This window comes from Diabrotica virgifera, chromosome 3 (genome assembly GCF_917563875.1).
Source record: "Diabrotica virgifera virgifera chromosome 3, PGI_DIABVI_V3a".
Taxonomy (NCBI): domain Eukaryota; kingdom Metazoa; phylum Arthropoda; class Insecta; order Coleoptera; family Chrysomelidae; genus Diabrotica; species Diabrotica virgifera.
The window spans coordinates 35,744,957-35,771,322 of NC_065445.1; the positions used below are offsets into that span (position 1 = coordinate 35,744,957).

Consider the following 26,366-nt stretch of genomic DNA (forward strand, 5'->3'; position numbering starts at 1 on the left):
GTTATTTTTAGGTTAAATAGCTTATTATGAGTAAAAAACTGAGTAACTTTTGTCTAAAATATGTGCTTTTCAAGTTATAAACAATTTAAGATCTGAAAAATCACTGTAACACGAAATCAAGAGACGTATTATATGTATATCACTTCGTTCAGAGACTGCCATAAACACCCTTACTAGTTTTACTCTCATTAGAGATCTTCAGAAAGTGTATATGTTACCGTTAAAACCTGATTTCAGTTAAAACCCAAATTTACTAGGAAAACTAGTTTTAACTATGCGCTTTAGACAATTCTAGTTTGAACTAGTCAAAACTAGATTTGTCCGCTAAATTCAGTTAAAACTGGAAATCTCTAACGGCTTTCATTTAGAGTAGTTTATATACTAGTTCAAACTAGTTTTTTCTGGAATTACTAGCGAATACATACCAGTTAAAATTGTTGCGAGAAGACACAAGCACTACGAACGGCTTGTTCGGGGTAGTGTTAAGCAGGCCACGCACTGAATCGGCATAGAGCGATTGGCTCGGCAAAGAGCAAACGGCAGATTTTGCTATACATGGAAATAAATGAGCCACCGCGCACCGCCTAAGAACGTTCGACAGTCGATATTTTACGGTTGAAAGTCATCACTTTTATAACTTTTAAAACATTAATTGTCATTAATGTCACTGAATGTATTTTTTCGTAGCAACGAAGGGCATCTGACGTAATATACTTGACGACGCGATATTATCAAAAATTATCACCTTAATTTGCATTTCTGTATCTTTCTATTGGTCAGAATCTCCTATGAATGAAATAATCGGGTATAATATCACAAGAGAGTGAGAATAAATTGAAAATAATGCGACAGTTTTTCGAAAATTTGTTGTCTGGCAATAGACACGAGAGCCCGCAGGGCTCGAGTGGCTATTGCCCCATGAGAACAAATTTGAGTAAAAATGAAACATTATTTTCTTATTTATTCTTACTGTCGTGTGATATTCGTAAGATTATTTTTTAATACGTATATTATGGATATTTTCTTAAATGTGACAGTTGTCAAAACTAGGAAACTGGTTGCCTTTAAACATAAACAATCTACTTAAAAAAAATTGTATCGGTAATTTTCTACAGTAAATAATTCTCAGTATAATTTTAATCTGATTGGACAGAATTAAACACGTGATCAAATATCTTACTATACGATTGGAAGTTAAAATCATTAAAAAATAATCAGTTTAATTTAGATTTATGTAGCTTTCTATTGGTCAGGATCTCCTATGAATGAACTAATCGAAAAAATGTCATTTTGGGAAAAGTTATTTACCAGCTATTTGATTGCCAAAATCGAATCTTAAGATTGCAATTATTAGTAATATGGGGTATGACAAAAAGTGTGTTATTTTATTTATAAACAAACTAGCACTCCTAAACCTTCTTTTTTTTTTCAATTAGTGCTCTGTAACTCCTAAGATTTTTCCTTTAAACCAAAAACACTCAAATAAAAATTCACCTCAATTTAGTTCTGCACAAAGTTTTTTTTTTCGATTTCCTTCAACAAAAATTTTACTCGCAAAATCCGAGCTTTCCCAAAAGAATCTGAAATTTTCGATCAAAACTTTAGGAAAGTAATTATTTACCAATAATTAAATAAATTGGTGATATGAAAGATTTTTTATAGTAGATTATAATATCAGGAGGCCGGCGACAATCTAACCAATAGTTTAGCAATAAATAAAATGATAATTGTTAAGCTTGCCCGTGATATAAATACTAAATTGTACACTTCGCGTCAAAAAAAATTGGTACAACTCTTATAACCGAAAATCGTGTTTTTCAAGTTGTGTAAGTTGATCTTGCCACAAGTGTCATTCCAATTTCTATGGCAACGTTGCCAGTTCAACGAAAATATTATATCAAACTAGGTAAAAACGGGACTGTGCGACAAACCGCATTTTTTAATATACTAAAAACTAAAACAATTGTAATTATATGTCATCTCAATTAAGTATCCATACATTGATTCGTGTTTTATTATAATTTATGAAAATGATAGATAATAAATCTTGACATGACTTTAAATTATTATGTTTAATGTCAAATCGAGAGGTAGTGTGATTGGTTTCTCGTAAATTGTAGGAGAAACTGCATTAAGTTGTGTAGAATAAATAAAACACACTGGAAAAATTAAAAATTTAATTTGAAATTAATACAAAATGAATAATTTTTACAGTGAACAAGTGTGTAATTTAAATATATATATATATATATATATATATATATATATATATATATATATATATATATTACAATTCGAAATATACATTTTAAACGTTATTTTTTTTGTATTTAGATTTAGTGCAATTCCGTTATCTGTGATGGCAACAACGAAGTGATTAACGAACAATAATTGTCAGTGTGAACACAGGTTTACATTGGGAAAAAAAAGTGTACCAGTTTTACATGACGCGAAGTGTACTTTGACTACTTTATTATGAAATATCTAATACAAAGAGAGCTTGCTTCCATTTTCTGGTTACCTGTCATCTGTCGCCGTTGACAGCCCGACGCAACGTTGTTAAGCAACTCAGAAACTTACAATTAAATACACATCATTTCGCTCCTTACCTATAATTAAACGTTTACGGTTTAAAAGTTTAAGGCTAACCTCTGTGGTTGATGACGTACACGATTACTACGTCTCAATTCAATGCCTGTTGGATTAGTAGTTTCGAAAGGGTTTGAATGATCTGTTCTTTTAACAGGACTTCCAAACTGTAGACCCTCTTCTGAATCAAGACTAGTTTCTTAATTTTAACAGGAGTCATTTGGTGACTTGGAGGGTCGACAATTTCGAAATTACAATTTTCCTGAACTACTGCAGGTCTTAACCCATGGTTTGTAGTCATTGAAGTATTTGGTTGTTCTACGTTTGTAGTAGTTGAAAATGTCCTAATACTGTTTACATGTTTGTACAAAACTCGATCATTGACTTGAACCAAATACAGTCGAACCCGTTTATTGCAAAAATATTCCTATAACCGGGATATTCTAATACCCGATCATTGATGGCTAGTAGAAATAAGTGTACCTACTGAATAGACCTACATAATAATTTACCTATATTTACATTAAATTATATGGTTTTAGGTCCTTTTATGTCAATGATACAGCAGTGTAACTTATTTTATTAAAAAACCAAATTATATTTTCTGTGCATAAATCCATTAATAAGCATGAAATGTGTGCAATATGTAAACATGTATATAATTATCTTATTTAAAATGCATACGCCAAAATTACTTCTCATTTTTTTTTAACATCTTTAAGTTATACAAATTAGAAAAAATTACATTGAATTGACCCTCCAGAAATCTTCTTATAATATTACAAACGGTTAGGACTTGCCAAATTGAATGGAATATCCACAAAATCGAAAAAATCTTCATCTTTTGCCTCATCTTTCGCTTTAATATTGAGTTGGGTGGTTTCATTGTTTTGTTCTAAATCTTCAGTATCTTCGAAAACCGATAAATTATCGTCAAACGAAACAACTCTTAAAAATATTCGGCCTTTATTTTGTCGAATTCTGTGTTTTGATGAATTGGCACATCGGCAGGCAAAAAACGGATTGTTAAAATATTCAAACTCATGTCGGGTTTATGAATGGACAGGGCGGTTATCAGTAACAGAAAACATTTCTATTCTTGTCTGCCATTGTATTGTCGAAGTCAATAAACCAATAACCAATAAAATTTATAACTGCAACGAGGTAGGACGCAATAGGAATTTTTACAAGTTTTGTGAGACAAGTAAAAGTAGATATTTTATGGCCTGTTGTATTTCGTAAAAGGGTCCAACTGGTGCGTAATAAAGTATTTATTATCTGAAAGATATAATAACCCATACACAATTTTAATTTTTTTGGAAAATATGAATAAAAAGTTGTTCGTCCACTTGAATAATATTCGATTAAGCGATATTAATTAATTAAAACGTAGTCCTTTAAGCGGATAAATTTTTAAGGAGTAAATAGAAACGTTTCGGGACCTCAAATTTCTATTCCTTAAACCGGGATATTCCTATAACCGGTACTCTAATAAGCGGGTTCGACTGTATGTCACTGGACTTACACGTTTTATTATACTAACCTCCGGTCACTTATTTGTTATATAAGGACCTAGTTTTCTTACTAATACTTTCTCCCCTACTAAAAAGCATTCAATTTTTTTGAAATCTGATGATTTATTATAACTGCAATAATTACCCTTTTTAGGTTTGATCAAATCAATGACTGCTGTTGGTTTATCTTTAAAAATATACTCATTAGGACTCACACCTGTACTTGCACAGGGAGTATTTCTATAATTTACCGCGCCGTAATGCTTGTTTGTAATTGGTCCAACCTCAGGCAAGTTTACTTCACTGTTACGAAATTTTGACACTAATGACATTTATCAAATTTTGACACTACTGACATTTCATAGGTTAATTAAGTTATATCGGCGATTTTTTGTGTTTTCTGCGTTATTTTTTTAATTTTTAGATTTTAAGTCTACTTTTATATAAAAAAACAGTTGTTTTTAGAACTCTTTAGCGACATATTAGTGTAATATAATATTTATGGATTACCGTCGAAGGCCGATTACCGTCGAAGGCAGACATGATCAACCAAAAAAGAAGATGTATTTGGTGATTTTTCTAGTGACTTTCTTGGGTATGAATCTGTCTTTTTAGTTTACTCATCCTGGTTTAAAAACAAACCATAACCTTTGTTCTACTGTTAATGTTGACTTTTCTCATAGGTACTCTATAAATGCGACAAAAAGATCCTTCTGCTTGTCTCGACAAGGTATCAAGGCTGGTATCAAGGGTACCTTAACAAAAGCTTTTTCAGCCACACGAAACGACAAACTTTTTAACTGTTTAAAATAACAAACGAATGGATAAGAGCAGCTTATATTTCGATAATTATATTTAATTATTATTATACAGAGCAATACTCAACAATTCTTAAAAGCACCAAATTTCAAATTTAGACGTACCGGTTACTTTTGCGGGTCAGTGTATATAATGGCTTAAAAATATAAAGGATTGTGTTCCAAAACTGTCTATAAATGCTAAATCGTTTGGGCATTGTAAGCTATCTTTCTTTTAACTTTTAAAACAACATATAATTAAGTTAAAAATAGAAGCACTGCTCTCGCCTTTGATGAAAAAGGTCTCATATTTCTTTTTAGACTTTTAGACTCAAGCTATATAATTATTTGTTGCTCTTTATTTTCACATCGCAAATTGTTGTCTGCTTGGAGAAATCATAAAAATGCATTTTATGACTTAAAGAACACGATTAAAGTTAAAAGATAATATTTACACGTTTTTACTTGAAGAAGCAACCTATTAGTGCTAACAAAATGTGCAAAATTTTAAACAAGAATGAAATTATTTAAAAAGGATATTTTAAATGTAGAATATTATAGTCGACAATAAAATAATCAATGAGAATTCTGTTCCAAGTCATATAAATTATAATATCCCAGAGAACGGTAGTTCTCGCCAGTGGCGCACACCCCCCTACATGTGACACTATACAGGGTGAGGCAGATAAAGGGCCTATTAGAAATATCTCGAGAACTAAAGGCAACAGACTCATGAAAATTGGCATGAAGGGGTTTTGAAGAGTGATCTATTTAATGGAAATATTTTCATCTATTTGCTACTTCCGGTTATACCGGAAGTTGCTTATAACTTCATTTTTTTAAATAGAACACCCTGTATATTTTTACATTTTTGTATTTTACTCGAAGTCTTATTTGTTAAAATATGAGGTTTTGTATTATTATACAGGGTAGTTTAAAAGATAATTACGTTTTTTTATTAATTTCATAGCAACTTTCACACCCTGTAGAATTGGAGTAGTTTGACATCAAAAACTTTATTTATGTTCAAATGATTTTTAATGTAGTCTAATATTGTCAAAAATTATTAATATAGCTAATTGTTGAATTTTAGTATACAGGGTGGGTCGAAACTCGGAATGAGTATTTTCTGAGTTTTCTTAAATGGAACACCCTGTATTTTAGTATTGTAATGCAATGATATTTTATGGTACTTTTTTATTTCTTAAGCATTCCCTATACCTAACTGCTTTAATTTGTGCTTAATTGTTAATCACACCAACAATCTTAACTACGTAAGTATTTTGATAGCTCAACCATTATTGGGAATTTTAACGATCAGTCTAGATTAATATGTATTTATTTCCGAAAAATTATTTGTGACTGAATATTTCCAAGGCCAACCTAATAAAATTTCACGCATTTTTTGTTGCAATTAATGTTTGGATTGAATCACCAATAACTCACAAATTAAAGCAGTTAGGTATAGGGAATGCTTATAAATTAAAAAAGTACCATAAAATATCATTTCATTACAATACTAAAATACAGGGTGTTCCATTTAAGAAAACGCAGAAAATATTCATTCCGTGTTTTGACCAACCCTGTATACTAAAATTCAATATATAGCTATACGCTCTGAGCTTCGCTGGTGGCGCTCCTAGCGGATTACTAATTCAACTTTCACCGGTAATTTTTAAATTTATTATTTAATTGTTATCGCTTAATATTTACATCGCAAAAAAGTAATTAAATTGTAATCGATTTTTTAAAGATTTGCTATCATTTTGACGTTCTATTGATGAAATATTAATTTCTTACTTTGGATACTTTCACAATTATCGTGTAGATGGCGCTAAGATTAATAGATTAATTTATAATTACATATTACGGAACATTAAAAAAACTTAAATTCATTATTTAAAACGTAAGTATATTTAAGGTAAAAATATATACCACAGCTTTGACCAACTAATATTTTTTTATAATTAAGGTAGCGATCAACAGGTAGCCAAAACGCGTTCCAAGTTTGCGGCTGTAATTTTGAATATTTTTTCGAAATATTTGGCACACTTATTCGTAATATCATAAAGAATGGCGGTACTGAGCCCAATTTGAAAAATATATTAACATGTGGAAATTACTCTGTAATTAAATACAATATTAAAAAAACGAGCCTGTACCGCCATTAAGAAGAACAAAAAAATACACTTTCTTCAAATAAACTTTTTTATCCGATGCCTAGATTTTGTGTCATTTTGGAACTACTAATGAAATAAAAAATTTTAGTAGTTCCAAAATGACACAAAATCTAGGCATCGGATAAAAAAGTTTATTTGAAGAAAGTGTATTTTTTGTTCTTCTTAATGGCGGTACAGGCTAGTTTTTTTAATATTGTATTTAATTACAGAGTAATTTCCACATATTAATATATTTTTCAAATTGGGCTCTGTACCGCCATTCTTTATTATATTACGAATACGTGTGCCAAATATCTCGAAAAAATATTCAAAATTACAGCCGCAATCTTGGAATGCGTTTTCGCTACCTGTTGATAGCTACTGTTTCCTCTTAATGATTTTAATTGTAATTTTAAATTAATCACTTTGACATTTATATCAAACCGGTAAACATTTACAGACTTGTCACTACTGGCGCTCGCGAATTTGTAAATATCCCCTCTACGTACGAGCTCACAGCGTATACTAATAATGTTTAACAATAGTAGACTATATTAAAAATCATCTGAACGTAAATAGAGTTTTTGATGTCAAAGTACTATAATTCTACAGCGTGTGAAAATTGCTACGAAATTGATAAAAACACGTAATTATTTTTAAACTATCCAGTATAAAAATATAAAACCTCATATATTAAGAAAGGAGACATCGAGGAAAATCCAAAAATGTAAAAATATACAGGGTGTCCCATTTAAAAAAAGGAAGTTATAAGCAACTTCCGGTATAACCGGAAGTAAAAAATAGATGAAAATATTTTCATTAAATAGATCACTCTTCAAAACCCCTTCATTCCAATTTTCATGATTCTGTTGCCTTTAGTTCTCGAGATATTTCTAATAGGCCCTTTATCTGCCTCACCCTATATATTTATAAGCGAAGTTTTTGATTCTGGCAACCTGACCGAACTAAATAATTGGCCAAATTCCATCTTAAAGTTCAGGAAAAGACCTGTCAATCCATATATCAACCATCCACTCTGGTCCAAGAATGTGATAACTGAAACAGGCCTTAAACTATATTCCATGAAACATAGGAATAGAAGAAGGAGAGAATGGAAAGAAGTAATCAGTGCAATAATGAAAGATAGAGCCATAAATGAGGAGGAATGGACTGACCAAAAAAGATAGATATCGAAATGCGGGATACGGCAGAGTCTGTAGACCCCTTAGCTTTCAACTGCTAACTATCGATGGCAAAAGTCCGACGGATTGTGCTTCATATGGTCCACATGAACACCTTTTTGGTCAATGATCAGCAAACGCGTCACCCATCAGCAAGATAATTTGTCATATTTAAAACTTCGTTCAACATAATATGACTCATGCTCCCTTTAGTAATTATTGTGGCCTTTGTCAATTCACACACCTTCACTTTATGATCAGCTAAAATCATTTGATGGACTTCGTTCACTTTTCCGGTGTAATTGGATCAGAGGGCCGTTCAGTAGGTGGTTAATCCAATCCCAGAGAACTGCAGTTCTCCCAGTGGCGCACAAACCCCCTACACGCGACACTATATTTTCGATTTTCTGAATCTGACTGCCGCGAGGTTGAATCGGGTTTAGGTCTTAGCGCTGAAAAAAAATATTTTAATATCAATTAGTGGTTTAGTATAAGTATTTAGTAATAGTGTTTAATATTAGTATGTATTTTTAATGTAATGTATGTAATTATGTTTGTAATTATTAATATATAATGTATATCAGTTAAAATTAGGAAATTGTGTATGAAAATAAAAAAAAATTGAGCTGGCCAATTGGTTCAAACCAAGGTCATAAATCTAAACACGCACACACACAAATCTGACTGAATTGAGAATTGGGCCAACTCCCATCTTAAAGTTCAGAAAAAGACTCACCCATCCATATATCAACCATCCCCTTTGGTCCAAGGGTGTGGATTTTAAGGCACTTCCTATTTAGGGTCTGTATTTCGTTCTCGTCCCCAAAACTCCCAAAAATTTCGAAAATTTAAGTCCGACCTTTGCGGTTTATGATAGTACTGAGAATTACGTTTTCAACGCATGTCTAATTTTAAAAATCGGTTATACCATTCAAAAGTTACCGAGCTCAGAAATATGACTCAGCTTCTATTTAAAAAAGGGGAAATGTTTGTGAATATGTATGTATGTGTGTGGAAAAGTTAAACCAATCTGAATTTTTTTTTGTGCTTGAAGAGGGGGTCTGGGCCGATTCAGAACCGGTGTAGTTTGTGACTTTTGACCACCGATAAGCCAGCTATAGGACTTGGTAGGTAAAAAACGGCATATTTTTGGGGGTATATATCATCGGTTCAAGAAGAGACAGGAGAACCGCAAATACACCAAATCAATAGTTTTGAGTTAAGCTTTCAAATAGTGTTTAAGCCGTCAGGATCAGGCATACACACGGCTCAGTATAGCCGAAAAACTGAAAAACTAAACTTTGAAAATTTTGGTTTTTCGACAATTACTCAAAATTTCTGAGCGTTTGTAGAAGGACTCTAGACGAATCTAACGGTGTATACCTCATATCCGGGAAAATTCGAATTTTTAAGTAATAGGCTTCATAAGTATGATCAAATCTATTTCCTATGGGAAAAAACGGTTATTTAAGCTCAATAATTCCTGTAATACCTTCAGTTATCATACTTGACCATAGATGCATCAGATACTACTTGTCGTCAATACGTTTCAAACTCATGTTTAGTGATCAAAATCGGTTAAGCCGTTTAGAAGTGATTAAGCTACAAAAGTATAATCCAATTAACCATTATTCCCGAAATGGTTTATGTAGTTGTAGTGGTTACGACGCTAAATTTAATCTGGCAACGGGCAATCCGAGTTCAATTACCGGCCATCCCAATATTTGTTTAATCTATTTTGAATAGAAAAAAATCTAGTGTACATTCGATGGACACTAGATCATTTGGGAGATAATGCGACAAAGGCGACCATTTATAAAGCTTAACGTGTAATCGAGAAACATTGCATTCAACTTTATACATTTAATTTATAAATAACTTTGAAAAACTCCTGATAAAAGAATAAAAAACAGCTAAACGCCGTAAAAATGAGTGGCGCATACAATATACCAGCTACAAAAGATCTGATATGAATATTACGTGGCGCGAAAATGTATTTTGTTTTGATGCAAAATAAAATTCTAGTTTTATTTAAACATATTTTACCATAATATTTCATAAATTTGACGTAAACGCGCCACAAAAGAGCTTCAAAATTCAAACTGTATCATGCATTACTCTTTCGTGGCGCGTTTTACTTCAAATTGAGCAAATATTATTGAAAAATCTTTTTAAATAAAACTAGAATTTTATTTTGCATCAAAATGAAAATACATTTTCGCGCCACGTAATATTCATATGAGATCTTTTGTAGATGGAATATTGTATGCGCCACTCATTTTTACGGCGTTTAGCTGTTTTTATTCTTGTTTAGATATACGGTTACTACGGTTCACTACGATAAGGTCCGACACAACCATTTTATACAGTTGCTTAAAGATAAACACATTGATAATAAAGACCTAAGAATAATAACTCATCTCTACTTTAACCAAACAGCAAAAGTCAGAGTAGGTAAAGAACTTTCGGAGGAAGTAGAGATAAAAAGAGGCGTAAGACAAGGTTGCATACTCTCCCCCTTATTGTTCAATCTATACTCGGAAGAAATAATTAAAAAATCACTCGAAAATGTAACCATTGGAATAAAAGTCAACGGCAGATCCATCAACAATATCATATATGCCGATGATATTATACTAATTGCAGAGAATATACAAGATCTACAGGCACTCTTAGATAATGTAGTAAATGCTAGTGAGGGAAGCGGACTAACGCTTAACGCAAATAAAACAAAATTTATTACCATTTCCAAAACACAACAACAAGACGGTTTAAACATAAGAGGGGTGCCAATAGAAAAAGTAAAAAATACAGATATCTTGGTACAATTTTAATGAGAATAACCACTATACAGAAGAAATAAAAATGAGAATGGGACAAGCTAGAGCATCATTTAACAAGATGAGAAGAGTATTATGCAGTAGAGACCTTAGTTTGCAACTCAAAATACGAATACTACGTTCATATATGTGTTTTCTGTGTTGCTGTATGGGGTGGAGGCCTGGACATTAAAGAAAGAAATAAGGGATCGCCTTGAAGCATTCGAGATGTAGACCTACCGAAAAATATTAAAAATAAGTTGGGTAGATAGAATAGCAAATGTTGAGGTCCTCAGAAAGATGAAAAAGGATAAGAAAATTATGAATACGATTAAGATAAGAAAGTTTACAATATCTCGGCCACGTTATGAGAGTGGATAAATATGTGTTGCTACAAACATTAACGCAGGGAAAAATTCAGGAAAAAAACGAGGTATTGGAAGAAGACACATCTCCTGGCTCAACAATCCGAGAAAAAATGTTATAATTGCAGTTCCATCGACTTGTTCAGAGCTGCAATCTCAAAAGTGAAAATAGCTGTGATAATTACCAACCTCCTTAGAGGAGACGGTACCTAAAGAAGAAGAAGACGAAATTTAAGAAACCAAAATTTCATAGTGTAGTCAAGCAACACTTGTCCCTTAATATTTATCCAGCTTTTTCCTTGTCTCCCTCGCTGTGTATTTTTCTCATACGTCGACTTTATATACACTCACCGGCACGAAAAACGGGCACCCCAAAAAATGGGTCATTTTTAATGTCTCATATCTCCTTAACCTCTTGTCCGATTTAAATAATTGTTTTGATATGTTATAGCCTTATTCTTTAGCAATATCAGTACCAACCAAACTGTGGAATATTCTAGCCTTTAAAAAATATTGAAACTAAAATTCAACTATAGCCTAAGGTGTTCTTAACATTCTTTTTTTTATTTATTCGCTTATGTTGGATAATAAAAAAATTAGGGACTTAACAGCTAGCCATGTTCTTTATCAATACAGGGTGTTTCTAAATAAGTGCGACAAAAAATAATGACCGTTTGCTTGATAAACCTATGTCCGCAAATGCTTCGTTTCCGAGATACGGGATGTTGAATTTATTCTTACAAACTGACTATTTATTTATTGCTCTAAAACCGGTTGAGATATGCAAATGAAATTTGGTAGGATTTAAGAGGTAGCTATTGCGCGTTTTTTGACATACAATTAAAAATTTTAAATTCATCATTGGCGTGCATGCGGGTAATATGATAGGGTAATATGACCCGTATGCACGCCAATGGTGAATATAAATTTCTTAATTGTATGTGAAAAAATGCGCAATATCTACCACTTAAAACCTACCAAATTGGATTTGCATATTCGAACCGGTTTTAGAGCAATTAATAAATCGTCAGTTTGTAGGAAAAAATTCAACATCCCGTATCTCGGAAACGAAGGATTTGCGGACATATGTTTATAAAGCAAAGGGTCATTATTTTTTCACGCAGAACTACCCCTTAAAGTTTGTCGCACTTATTTTGAAACGCCCTGTATTGATAAAGAACATGGCTAGTTGTTAAAGTCCCTAACTTTTTTATTATCCAACATAAGCGAATGAATAAAAAAAGGAATGTTAAGAAAACCTGGGGCTATAGTCGGGTTTTAATTTCAATATTTTATAAAGGCTAGAATATTCCATAGGGTGTTGTGAAAATTGAGAAAAAAACCCAATTTGATTGGTACACCCGGTATACAATGAAAATTTACCTGTCTAGCAACAATATTACTACAGCGATATTGCTAAGCAATAAGGCTATAACATATTAAAACAATTACTTAAATCGGACAACAGATTTAGGAGATAGGAGACATCAAAATGACCCATTTTTTAGGGTGCCCGTTTTTCGTGCCGGTGAGTGTAGCTGTCAAAAATATACTAGTACCTGCATTGTGATAAAATTTGACACGTACACCTGAAAAAGTTGACTTATTAGACCATCTGTTGACGTATCATACATTCCATATTATGATTCTTGAATCAGAATTCTATACTTCTTCTTCTACCTCAGATTCCCCTTTTCAGGGGTTACTGTTCCTTACTCTTCTTCGCCACTCATTTCTGTCCATCGTATCTTCTTCACCTAAACCTTTTTCTCTAAAGTTCCCTCCGACACACACCTTACATCTTCTCATCGGTTTGTCTCTACCCCTACTTCCATCAACTTCTAACAGCTATCCTTCGCCGCACAGTTTTTATTTCTACATCTAATGTGACCAAACCATAGCAGTCTTTGTTCTTGAATCTTCTTTGAAACGGTAGTACCCCGGCTTTCCTTAACCAAGTCGTTCCTACTCTTGCCTCTTATAGTATTACCTAGAATCCATCGTAACCATTTCATTTCAGTTACCTTTATCTTCTTTTTCTGAATCATCTTTATAATATATAATATTATAATAATAGGCGGTGAATCACGTCATACACCAACACAGCTCTCACCATACACTTTTAGTCCAGGGTGCATCTGTTTTGAGATGGACGTTGAGAGGTGACTCATATTGTTTTGCAGAAATTTCTTGGAATTAACTCCTTTAATAATAATTGGGTTATCCTCCCACTCAAAAATGTCCGGAACATTGTTTAAATAATCAAAATGTCTAAAAATGAAGGAAAAATTCGATTATTTTCTTCGTTTTTTGGTTATAACTTTCAAAGTATTCACTTTGGAGAAAAGTTGTACTGATTAATAAAAGTTGCGTAATTAAAAGTCGCGTAATTAAATTTTCTACAATATAGGATTGGTTACAAATTTTAAAAATTGTCACCCTTGTTGCAAAATAGCAATAATTGCGAAAAAAACCATAAGAAACAAGTATTTGCATTTTACGTATTTTAACCATTTATGCTATACTTTGGACCTTAATATTTTACCCACAAAAACTATATAATATAGTAAAACAACACTGTAAATTTTATTAATATCGGTGCAATAGATTTTGCAAAATAAATTTTGCAATCCAGCTTTCGCAAAAAAAAAATCATTTTTTCAAAATGTTGCAGGACTGAAAATAAAGCAGATAGCAAGTTGAATTTTTTTACGTATAGAAGAATACCGTACCTTTCATTTGCAATTTTTAAAATTAAAATCCATTAACTACCACGGTGTCAGGATTTTTTTTAAATAAACACTAATTTTTGGTGCTACGCGCAGGACAGCGGTGTTCGATTCACACAAGTTGATTTCCACCAAAAGTTTTTCCAATCTTTATCTAATATATTATTTTCTTACACTATATTTTGTTCTATTTTAATATTTTAAATCCACAAAAATCAAACTAATTTGATTATTGTTTGTAAGATATTGTTTAAACAGTTGCATATGTTTAAAAATAATAAACTTTTATTCTCTAACTTAAAATATATGAACAAAGAAAGTTTTTGCCAAAAATAGTGTTATTTCAAAGGACAGAGCATGTGTTTTTATTTTGCAATAAACAAATTTATTTATTTATATCGAAATCTACTAAAAATTAAAATTTGTCAATCATTATCAAAGGTCATTGGAATGTCCAATTAGAGCAAACTCTCCGCTGCCCTGCGCGTAGCACCAAAAAAATGTGTATTTAAAAAAATTCCTGACGCCGTAGTGGTTAACCGATTTTAAATTATGAAAGGTACGGTATTCTTCTATATGTAAAAAAATTAAACTTGCTGTCTGCTTTATATTCAGTCCTGAAAGATTTTGAAAAAATTAATTTTTTTTGCGAAAGCCGGATTGCAAAATTTATTTCGCAAAATCTATTTACTCGATCTTAATGAAATTCACAGTATTGTTTTCTAATATCATAAAGTTTTTCTTGGTAAAATATAAAGGTCTTAAATGTAGCATAAATGGTTGAAAAATGTAAAATGCGAATACTTGTCTTTTTATCGTTTTTTCGAAATTATTGCTATTTGCAACAAGGGTGACAAATTTTAAAAATTTTAACGAATTCTATATTGTAGTAAATTTAATTGCGCAAATTTTATGTTAGTCCAACATTTCTCAAAAATGAATACTTTCAAAGTTATAATCAAAAAAACGAAGAAAAAAATCAAATTTTTCCTTCATTTTTTAACATTTTGATTAATTAAACAATGTTCCGGACCTTTTTGAGTGGGAGGATAACTCAAATATTATTATATGAGTCATTTTCAAGCAATTTCTGCAAAAAAATATGAGTCACCTATCAACGTCCAAATGTACTAATATTTTTACAGATGCGTCCTGGTCTATTTACGAGTATCTTTCCTTTCAGCCCTTCCCCGATTTTTATTTCACAGAGTACCCTGCTCATTCACTTTCAGTTAAATTAAACAGCCTGTATATTGTGGCATTTTTAGGATATAGTGCCTTATCTTCCGATGAATTCTCTACCTTCTTCTTTTTCTTCATGTACTATGTCCTTTTAGAACGTTGATTACCATCATATCTATCTTAATTTTATTCACTGCCATCCTAAATAGCTTGCTTGTATCAACACCATACCAATCTCGCAAGTTCTTCAACCATGAGGTTCTTCTTCGTCCTGGACTGCGTTTGCCTGCTATTTTTTCTTGCATGATATTTTGTAGCAACCTATATTTTTGTCCGAAATATTCTAGCTGTCTCTGCTTGATGCTTTTTATGATTCCAGTAGTCTTGCTGAGACGTTCTAGTATTGTGGAGTTTCGAATCTTCTCCGCCCAGGAAACTTTTAAAATTCTTCTATAGCACCACATTTCGAAAGCCTCAAGGCGATTAAGATCGATTTTATTCACAGTCTAGGACTCGACCCCATAAAGTAAGACCGAGAACACGTAGCAGCGAAGTGAGGCGGATCCTCAATGCCAATCTTAGGTCTCTGTTACATAACACCTTGGACATCCTTTTAAAAGCGGCTCTAGCCTGCTCTGTCCTAGATCTAATTTCGCCGTGACTTTCTGCGTTACAATTTAACGGTATTACAATAGTCCAAGGTAAACGATTTTATCAACTTGCTAAAGTTTGGTATTATTTACATATTATATAGACGGTTTTATATGCTATTGTTTGCTTATTACGAGTATTTTGGTTTTCCGTATGTTCAGATCCAGACCTGCCTCCCTACAACTCTTAACGACACTATGTAATGTATGTAATGTTTGCAGATCTTCTTGACTAGAAGCTAGGAGTACTGTATCGTCCGCATATCGCAAATTATTGATAACTTCACCGTTCACAAATATTCCTTCTTGTTTTTCAGAAAGAGCTTTTCTGAAAATTATTTCGGAGTAAACGTTGAAAAGCAGGGGTGACAAGAGGCATCCCTGCCGTACTACTTTTTTAATATTAAGAGCCTGTTCCACACCACTATTTCACACCATCTACTAAAACTGATGTTGTTTGATTCCAATATAAACTTGCAATTATTCGAACATCTCTGCCGTCCACTCTCTACCCTTCTTAGTAAATAAACTTCATAGTGCGGCAGATTCGTGCAAATATTTATAAGAATTGCACATTTAATGATACAAGCATATAAATTGGGTTACATATACTGCACATATAAAGGTTCAAATTTAGATATGAGGCCATCTCAGATTTTGCCTTTTACAAAAATGGCGGACATTCAAAATGGGCGACTATACATATGTGACTAATAGCACGATATCTTTTGAATGAAAAGTCCGATTTCAACCAAATTTGGTACATAGGTTCTTTTTGTGATTTACAAGGTCTATGTCGTAAACTGGAAGAATCGGTTTACCAGAAGTTGTGTTTTTCCTGGTTTTTCATGTAAAATTATTTTATATTATGTAAATAATTTATTTTCAATTTTTTTACCCTGTATATATTAATTTTTCATAATGGTAATACCACCATTGAAAAGAGCGTAAGAATATGTTTTAGAAAATATTTTGAACTTTTTAGTTATGTTAATTACCATTTAATAAATGCATAACGTATCTTCACATGTACCTTTGTGTGGCAGATTCGTACAAATATTATAAGAATTATTGTGAATTTAACCGTAGAAGCATATAATTTGGATCACATATACTACACATACAAAAGTTCAAATTCAGATATGAGGGCATCTCAGATTTTGCCTCTTACAAAAATGGCGAGTATTCAAAATGGCGTCTATACATATGTGATTAATAGCACGATAGCTTTTGAACCAAAAGTCCGATTTCAGCCAAATTGGTCATCAAGGTTGTTTTTTGGATGAATAAGATCGAGGTTTTGAACCGGAAGAATCGGTTCACCAGAAGTTGTGTTTTTACTGTTTTTTTATGTAAAAATCTGTTGTTTTTTTCAATTCTTTCAACCTGTATATATTAATTTTTCAAAAAGTTAATACCGCCATTGAAAAGAGTGTAAATATAATTTTTACGAGAGATTTTGAACTTTTTAGTTATGTTAATTACAATTTAATAAATGCATAACGTATCTTCAGATGTACCTGTGTGCATCAGATTCATTTTGAATGCCCGCCATTTTTGTAAAAGATAAAATATGAGATGGCCTCATATCTAAATTTGAATCTCTGTATGTAGTGTGTGTGGTCCAAATTATATGATATAACCATTAAATGCACAATAATTCTTATATTATTTGCAAGAATCTGCCGCACATAGGTTTATAGGTACATGTGAAGATACATTATGCATTTATTAATTGGTAATTAACGTAACTAAAGAGTTCAAAATATTGCCTAAAAATATTTTTACGCTCTTTTCAACGCCGGTATTAACTTTTTGAAAAATTAATATACCGTGAAATGGGGTGAGATTGATCAATTTTAACTTTATTTGATTTATATTTTAAACGTTTTTGTGACTGTTCTATATTTAAACACTTCACGTGTTATATTAATATCTAAAGAGTAGTGATTTAACACTAGTTTTGTTTTAATTATTAAGAAAATCCACTTATCTCATAAAAAAAGGGTGATCAATCTTAGACCCGTGACTGGGGTGAGATTGATCATGATGATTTTATAGCATAAAACAGTAGTGCTTTTAAATAGAATATGATCAATCTTAACCCTGACTAATTCGGTCAGACAGTTTTTCGAATTTTTACAAAGGGGTGAGATTGATCATGCGGGGTGAGAATGATCACACTATTTTTATTGTACTATTCTTTATTTATACAATAAAAAACATATTTTAACAACTAAAAATGTAATTCAGAACAATTTATAAAAAAAGAAAATTTGATTTAACATTCTCTTATATTAACTTCTCCGCGAAAATGATATTTTTGTATCCTATCAGAAATCGTTTCAAGTGTCGGATCTGGTAGTAAGGCAACTACTTCCTTGAAGGGAACAGTGGATATGTCATTTTCAATTATTTTGAAAATCTTCCTCGATCCTGCTGATTTAAGGCCAAAAAACTTTTGACGAACATTCTCAAATCCATTGCTCTTAGATAGAGGATATCCCCAATCTGCACACGTTAAAATGCTATTTATAATGGCTACTTCTTCTTCATATGTGAATACAGATTGTCCACCTGTTTTCTTAATCTTCCTTCCATGGTACTTGTTATTTAAAGTTCCGTAGGACAATTTGTATTTTTTTGCGGCTTTTCTTAGCGATAATCCATTTTCCAATACATCGTGCAACGCCTGATTAACTTGTTCTTCATGAAAATTGCCATACGTTTTACTGCCTAATTGTTTTTTGTACGTTCTTCCCATTTTGATTGATATTCTTAAATCTGTAACAAAAATTATAAATTAATTTCTGAAACGTACGTAACGTGGGGTTAGATTGATCACTTGATCAATGTCACCCCATTCAATATTATCCGCCATCTTAAAAAAGCAGGCGTTAGTTAAAATGCTAGATACTTAAAATTATTATTACAGAACCATATAAAATAATTTTATAACACTAGAAATAACGGACTTACCTCTGTTCTTCCTCTACCATAAAAAGTACACAAACTATAAAAATAGGCCAAAAATTATGGTTAATTTCAAAGCCACAGAACTTCTTCCCAATGTCAATTGCAAACTAACAACGACGTGAACTGATCATAGTCAAGATCCGAGAAATGAATAGTGCCACGCCCAGAAACAATTTTACATTGTTGCCGGTTGTATCTACATATATGTGATACAACGACACATGATCAATGTCACCCCGGGAGATCAATCTCACCCCATTTTACGGTATACAGGGTGAAAGAATTATTAGAAAAACAACATGTTTTTACATAAAAATCAGGAAAAACACAACTTCTGGTAAATCGATTCTTCCGGTTCAAGACTTTGGTCTTGTACATCAAAAGAAGAACCTATATACCAAATTTGGTTGAAATCGGACTTTTCGTTCAAAAGTTATCGTGCTATTAGTCACATATGTATAGTCGCTATTTTGAATGCCCGCCATTTTTGTAAAAAGTAAAATCTGAGATGGCCTTTTATCTAAATTTGAACCTTGATGTGTGTAGTATATGTGGTCCAAATTATATGCTTCTACGACTAAATTCACAATAATTCTTATAATATTTGTACGAATCTGTCACACATAGGTACATGTGAAGATACATTATGCATTTATTAAATGGTAATTAACATAATTAAAATTTTCAAAATATTTTCTACAAAATAATTTTATGCTCTATTCAATTGCCGTATTACCTTTTTGAAAAATTAATATATACAGAGGGAAAAAATTGAAAAAAAAAACATATTTTTTACATAAACAACCAGTAAAAACACAACTTCTGGTAAACCGACTCTTCTGGTTCACCACATCCATCTTGTAAATCAAAAAAGAACCTATATACCAAATTTGGTTGAAATCTGAAGTCTCGTTCAAAAGTTATCGTGCTATTAGTCACATATGTATAGTCGCCATTTTGAATCCCCGCCATTTTTGTAAAAGGTAAAATCTGACATGGCCTCATATCTAAATTTGAACCTTTATATGTGTAGTACATGTGGTCCAAATTATATGCATTAAATGTGCAATTGTATCACATATCGGCCGCACTATCATCAATCTCTACTTTAATTTGACTAAAGTGCTTAAGTAACAAAGATATCACTCTGAGCCTATATATTGTTATTAACTTCAATACATTGAGGAATTCCATCAATTTTCTGGGCTATAATAAAATCTACTAAACTGTAAATAATACCAAAAAAAATTCACAAATATTCATTGGTGATGTTTTATTGCCGTTAAATTTTTTATTTCGTTTTTTAACACGTTTTCTCAACATAAATACACATTGGATGCTGGTCATTCATTATGCTCTAATGCGTGATGATTCTGGCAAATAGAGATACATGCGTTTAGGTCAAAGGTAAATGCAACATATCCAATTTACTTCCCACTCGCTTTTCCATTTGTGTCCTTTAATTTACTCTATAATCAATTTAGTCGAGGAAATGAAGCATTTTGGCTCGCAATTTTTTCGTCCAGCATGGATTTACTTGAAATCTTCACAGAAGGTAGGAAATAGTCCAAGGATCATTTTCTATATCATGCTGCTGTACGTTAAAACCTTGGGGTAGTTGCCACCCCATCTCGAGGATGGGAATTTTTTATTACATTTTAACCATGTAAGTCGACGATGTAAAAAGTAATTTTAAGAAAAAAATGTTTTTTACATTTTCTTCGTAAAACTAATATTTTTCGAGTAATTCGTGGTTGAAAGTAACAGTTTTTCGACGGAAAAATCGACTTTTTTAGAGTGTTTTTTGAGAATAGCTCTAAAAATATGCATTTAAAAAAAAACTGTAGATATCAAAATTGTATCTTTTAGTAACACAAACGAAACTGTTTTTCTATAATATTTTTACGACCAATACAAACCGAGATACGGCATGTTAAAGGTTAGCTTTTTTCGTCAAATTCATAATTTTAAAAAATCAAAGCCAAATAACGGGAAAAGTTTGCATTTTCCAGGAAAACTTACAAGATGTTTTTTCAAGCATACAATAAGATCTTTCAAAAAAATAATAAAAAGATTATAGCATGAAAATTGAGCAACTTATGATCAAAAAAATGTCGGTACCTGTTTTTCTTTACGAAAAAAAAAGACAGTGAAAACAACCCCCTAACTACTCTTGTAACTAAAAATTAATCTTCGCCTTTCTGTAATTCCTTTTATATTTATATTGTCAATACACCCAAGAAGTTTGACCTGTTGAAAAGGCCTAATTTTAGAAAAATTGGAGTTTAAAGAAAAATTGATTTTTTGCAAATTTGCATTTTTTATCATTTTCTTCAAAATATCTCCGAAAATACTGGAGATACGAAAAAAATAGTAGACTACTAAATTCTAGCTTTTTTAATAGCTAAAATTTCCTTATGCATAGATTTTCCTTACAGTGAACAGTTAAGGTTGATCTGAACCCCCCCAAAAATAAACTACACATTCAAAAAATTTGAAAAAAATTGAGAAGGTATATGTGATCACTAGAAGTATTTTGACAAATTTTGAGCAAACTTCATGTTTTCGTTTTCGAAAAAACTCAAAAAAACTCCTTTTTTTCAAGTATAAAGCGGGAAAACTAAACATATAATTTTGTTAATTTTCTTACAGCATAAAGATATAATCCTAGGAAATACTTATGAATTTTTTTAAAATTTTTGAATGTACAGTTTTGCCACAGTAGGAAAAAATAGTATGTTTCGGCTTATAATAAAGCTACCGGTAAGAAATTGGATAAAATTTCAATAACAACATATATAAAACTGTAACAATGGAAAATATTTCCAATAAAATGTTGAATATTTTTTCCTAAACATATGAAAAATCTCGTTAAACAAGAATTATATCTTGAATTGCCGCTAAGAATTTGTGCCGCCATGACATAGCGCCATCTATACCATCGGTAATATTTATGTTCGATAGATAGCAGTGCCTTCTGCTTCAATCGCGTCACACAGAACTTTATCCTAACAGCGTTGCCATATCAATTACTTTGTACAACAAAATGTTTTAATGTTAGTAGGTAATATAAGCCTACTACTATAACGTCTATTTATAACGCATCAACGTGACCTTCTGAAATTAATTTAACTACTTTTGTTGAAATATTTTCAGTCCCCTTGGCCGTATTAGATTTTGATATATTTAGGGCCGGTACTTTCTGTTTCGATTAAACCCTAGTTGGCAATTGGCATTTTAATGTTTTTAAGTACCATAAAGTTGTCTTTTTTTATTTGCATTTTTTCATGTATCTCTGAAGCTTTGTATTTGACTATATTTTGAATTGGAATTGGAGCATAGTCTTCATTTTTGTCAAATAGTGTTTCTAATAACTACCATCCATGGTATTTCTCTTTTGTCGCACTTTTATGTTTATTAAAGATTTTAATTGAAATTATTACTTTATCTTTAAAATTTTCATTGTCCATTACTTTTTGCATTTGTGGTGAGCTAAATTTAAGGGAAAACAATTGGACGATAATATGTAAACAGATATGGAGTAAGAGCAGTAAATAACCACTTCTAAAATTAATTGAGGAGAGGTTAAAAATATTTTCACCTTCATATTAAAAATAAAAAAGGATCAATATACAAGGAATAATAGGTAACAATCAATTTTAAAAATCTTACATCTATATTGATTTCTTCTCTGTACAAAAACAACAGAAATAAATAAGACAAAAAGAAAAAATGTGTTGTCACTTAATAATAGGTATGTTAAATAAACGTATTGATTAGTCTGATGGAAGTAGAACTTAAAACTGTTATATGGAGGTAATCTGGATCGGTATAAATTAAATGAGAAAGAAAAAAAAATCTAATAAACAGTTTCTTTAAGAGCAGGAAGAGAAATGTTATGGAATATTAGAAAATAAAAACGGCGCGGCAGAATAATCATCGATAAAGAAGTAAAAAGAGGAAACGCGATAACGATATCTGGAACAATTGTTTTATCTGATAAGAAACGAAGAACAGCCAGAAATTGCTATCAAAATAAAAAATATAGTAAAGCAGTGTGGATTGTTTCTGTGTTTGAAAAAGGTTATGGGTTTTTACGAGCTTGTCCGGACGGGTCAGTAAGTGACAATAATATTGTGGAAGTTAAGTGACTGTATTCATCCCGAGAATATACATCTCTAGAGGCAGCCGAATCCATAAAAACAAGTAGCTTGTTAAGTGAATGTCCCTAAAGAAAACAATAACTTCTCCTTTAGCCTGGTTGCATCCACTCCTGGAAAAAGGCCTCCCATGAGTTCGCCACTATTCTCTGTTTTGTGCTATTTGGTACCAGTTTCTCCCCACTTTTGCTTTGAAGTCATCTAGCCATCGTCTTTGTGGTCTTCCTCTGCTACGACTATGCTCGCGTGGTCTCCAATTTAAAATGTTTCTCGTCCACCTTTCGTTGTTTTGCCGTGGCACGTGTCCTGTCCTATCCAGCTCCATTTCATTTGCGCAATTCTTCCAATAACATATTCCACCTTCGTCCTGTTTCGTACGTCCCATTTCGAATATGTTCTGTCAGAGATACTCCTAAGATAGCTCGTTCGATGGCCCTCTATGTTGTTCTTAATATATTGGCTGATAACCCTGTAAGTGTCACGGTCTCCACTCCATAAGTCATAACTGGTAGAATACAACTGTTGAGTACCCTTTTTTTATAGATTTATTGGTATCTTTTTGTTTTTCAACACATCACTGAGTCTTGCAACTGCTGCCCAATTAATTCAGATTCTTATAGCTATCTCGTCCGTTTGATTCTGATGGCCTAGTTTGATCGTGTGACTCTTCGACACTTTCGATCTCACTTCCAACTAAGTCGATTCTGATATTTTGATTTGTCATCACTTTTGTTTTATTTAAATTCATTTTTAAACCGCCTTTCTCAGATTCATGTTTAAGCATCTTTAGTATGTAGATTGGTTCTTCTGTATTGTTGCTTATGAGCACTATGTCATCGGCAAATCTTAGATGACTTCCTTGCGTTATTCATTCCGTTTAATACGGTCCAGAGTTCTATGGAATCGAATGCCCCATTGTACAGAAAGAACAACAATACAAATGAAATATTAACGGTAGGCGGCCAGCAGTCAGAGAGAGTAAAAAATATATTTGCTGGGAACGATAATCACAGAAAATAACGATTATACTCCAGAAATAAGTGAGAGAATTGAAAAAGCACGTGCCAACTTCGTGAAAATGAAAAAGATTTTATGCAGCAAAGATCTGATATTGGCCCTCAGAATAATTATATGTTATGTACACAGTGTGCTTTACTAAGGAGCTGAATCATGGACATTAAATCGAAATGCAATAAATCGACGAGCAAGACAGAGAGGAACTAGTTTTGGTGTTAGTGAAATAGTTTTGAGTATTTTTTTCTGTTAACAACCATTTTTAATATCTTTATTATAACCTTTTTGGACCTTATTCTGCGGTATCTCATGAAACTGATTACGCAAAAAGATCTCATGGGAATATTTTTCCCAAGAAACACGATGTTTTCGCCTTGCTTAAACATATTTTGCCGAATTTAAAATCAAAATCCTGTTCTTTTCTTCTATTCTTTTTCTATCATACATTGACTTTACTCTCTCAGATATTTTTAGTTCTTAACACGTTGATGAACAGAACGTCTATAGACGACATTTTTAAAATAACGAGTTATGACAAAAAATCGGTAGATTTTTGTAGATTTTTTGTCACATTACATCTACAGATGCATATGAAATATAATACGACATCCATGGTCGTCGTCCACATGTTTACAAAAAACATATTGTTTCCATAAAACAAATTTAGCAATTTCGCTATTACACTGGCGGACAAAAAATTTAGGTCACTAGATGAATTATTTGATGCCTTGGATTTCCTAAACCTGTTGTCCGATTTGAATGATTTTTTTAGTATGTTATAGCTTTATTATTTAAGAATCTTAATGTGTTAATATTGTTGCTAGACAGGTAAATGTCATTTTATACCGGTTGTAACAATCATACTGTGTTTTTCCTTAAAGTTCGAAACACTCTGTGGAATATTATAGTATAGATAAAATATTAAGATTAGAACTCAATTGTAGCCTTAGGCTTTCTTAACATTTTCTTTTTTGATTCATTTGCTTATGTTGGATAATAAAAAAGTTAGGTACTTTAACAACTAGCCATGTTCTTCATCAATACAGGGTGTTTCTAAATAAGGGCGACAAACTTTAAGGGGTAAACCTACATGAAAAATAATGACAATTTGCTTTATAAACATATGTCCACAAATGCTTAATATCCGTGATACGGGATGTTGAATTTTTTCTTACCAACTGACGGTTTATTTCTTGCTCTAAAACCGATTGAGATATGCAACTGAAATTTGGTAGGTTTTAAGAGGTAGTTATTGCGCATTGTTTGACATACCATTAAGAATTTTATATTCACCATTGGCGTGCATACGGGTATAAATATTTTAGATACATCCCGTATGCACGCCAATGGCGAATATAAAATTATTAATTGTATGCCAAACAATGCGCAATAACTACCTCTTAAAACCTACCAAATTTCAGTTGCATATCTCAATCGGTTTTAGAGCAACAAATAAACCGTCAGTTGGTAAGAAAAAATTCAACATCCCGTATCACGGAAATTAACCATTTGTGGACAATGTTTATAAAGCAAACGGTCATTATTTTTTCATGTAGAATTACCCCTTAAAGTTTGTCGCCCTTATTTAGAAACACCCTGTATTGATGAAGAACATGGCTAGTTGTTAAAATACCTAACTTTTTTATTATCCAACATAAGCAAATGAATAAAAAAAGAAAGTGTTAAGAAAGCCTAAGGCTACAATTGAGTTCTAATTTCAATATTTGAGGCGTCCAGAGCAACAGTGGCCTAACCCACATCCCACAATTTTACCAAAATGCTTTTAATACAATAAAGTTATGCATTACTTCAGTGTTTTCAGATGCAGAGTGGCTGAAGCAACCATTGCTTGAACTAGTCTGCATCTGAAAACACTTAAATAAAGAATAACTTTAATGTAATAATATCGTTTTGGTAAAATTGTGGGATGTGGGTTAGGCCACTGTTGCTCTGAGCGCCTCATTTTATCTATGCTATAATATTCCACAGAGTTTTCCGAACTTTAAGGAAAAACACAATATGATTGTTACACCCGGTATAAAATGACATTTACCTGTCTAGCAACAATATTAACACATTAAGATTCTTAAATAATAAAGCTATAACATACTAAAAAATCATTCAAATCGGACAACAGGTTTAGGAAATCCGAGGCATCAAATAATTCATCTAGTGACCTAAATTTTTTGCGCGCCAGTGTATATTTATTCTACTTTGCAAAATTCATATAG

General features: G+C 32.0%; 2 protein-coding genes across 4 annotated transcripts in view; one reads left to right on the top strand and one right to left on the bottom strand.

The window, feature by feature from the left end:
* LOC114345196 (cardioacceleratory peptide receptor) overlaps positions 1-26,366 on the bottom strand; it is a 370,854-nt gene that overhangs the window by 185,639 nt on the left and 158,849 nt on the right. Inside the window, exon 2 of one of the 3 annotated variants that reach the window (XM_050646430.1) lies at positions 8,485-8,692. The exons of the other annotated variants lie outside the window; for them this stretch is intronic. Coding sequence (XP_050502387.1) covers positions 8,485-8,511 — 27 coding nt within the window. The 5' untranslated portion in view covers positions 8,512-8,692. The remainder of the gene's footprint in view (positions 1-8,484; positions 8,693-26,366) is intronic. 3 annotated transcript variants of the gene reach the window in all.
* Positions 1-26,366, top strand: part of LOC114345218 (uncharacterized) — a 231,693-nt gene that overhangs the window by 28,605 nt on the left and 176,722 nt on the right. The window lies entirely within an intron of this gene.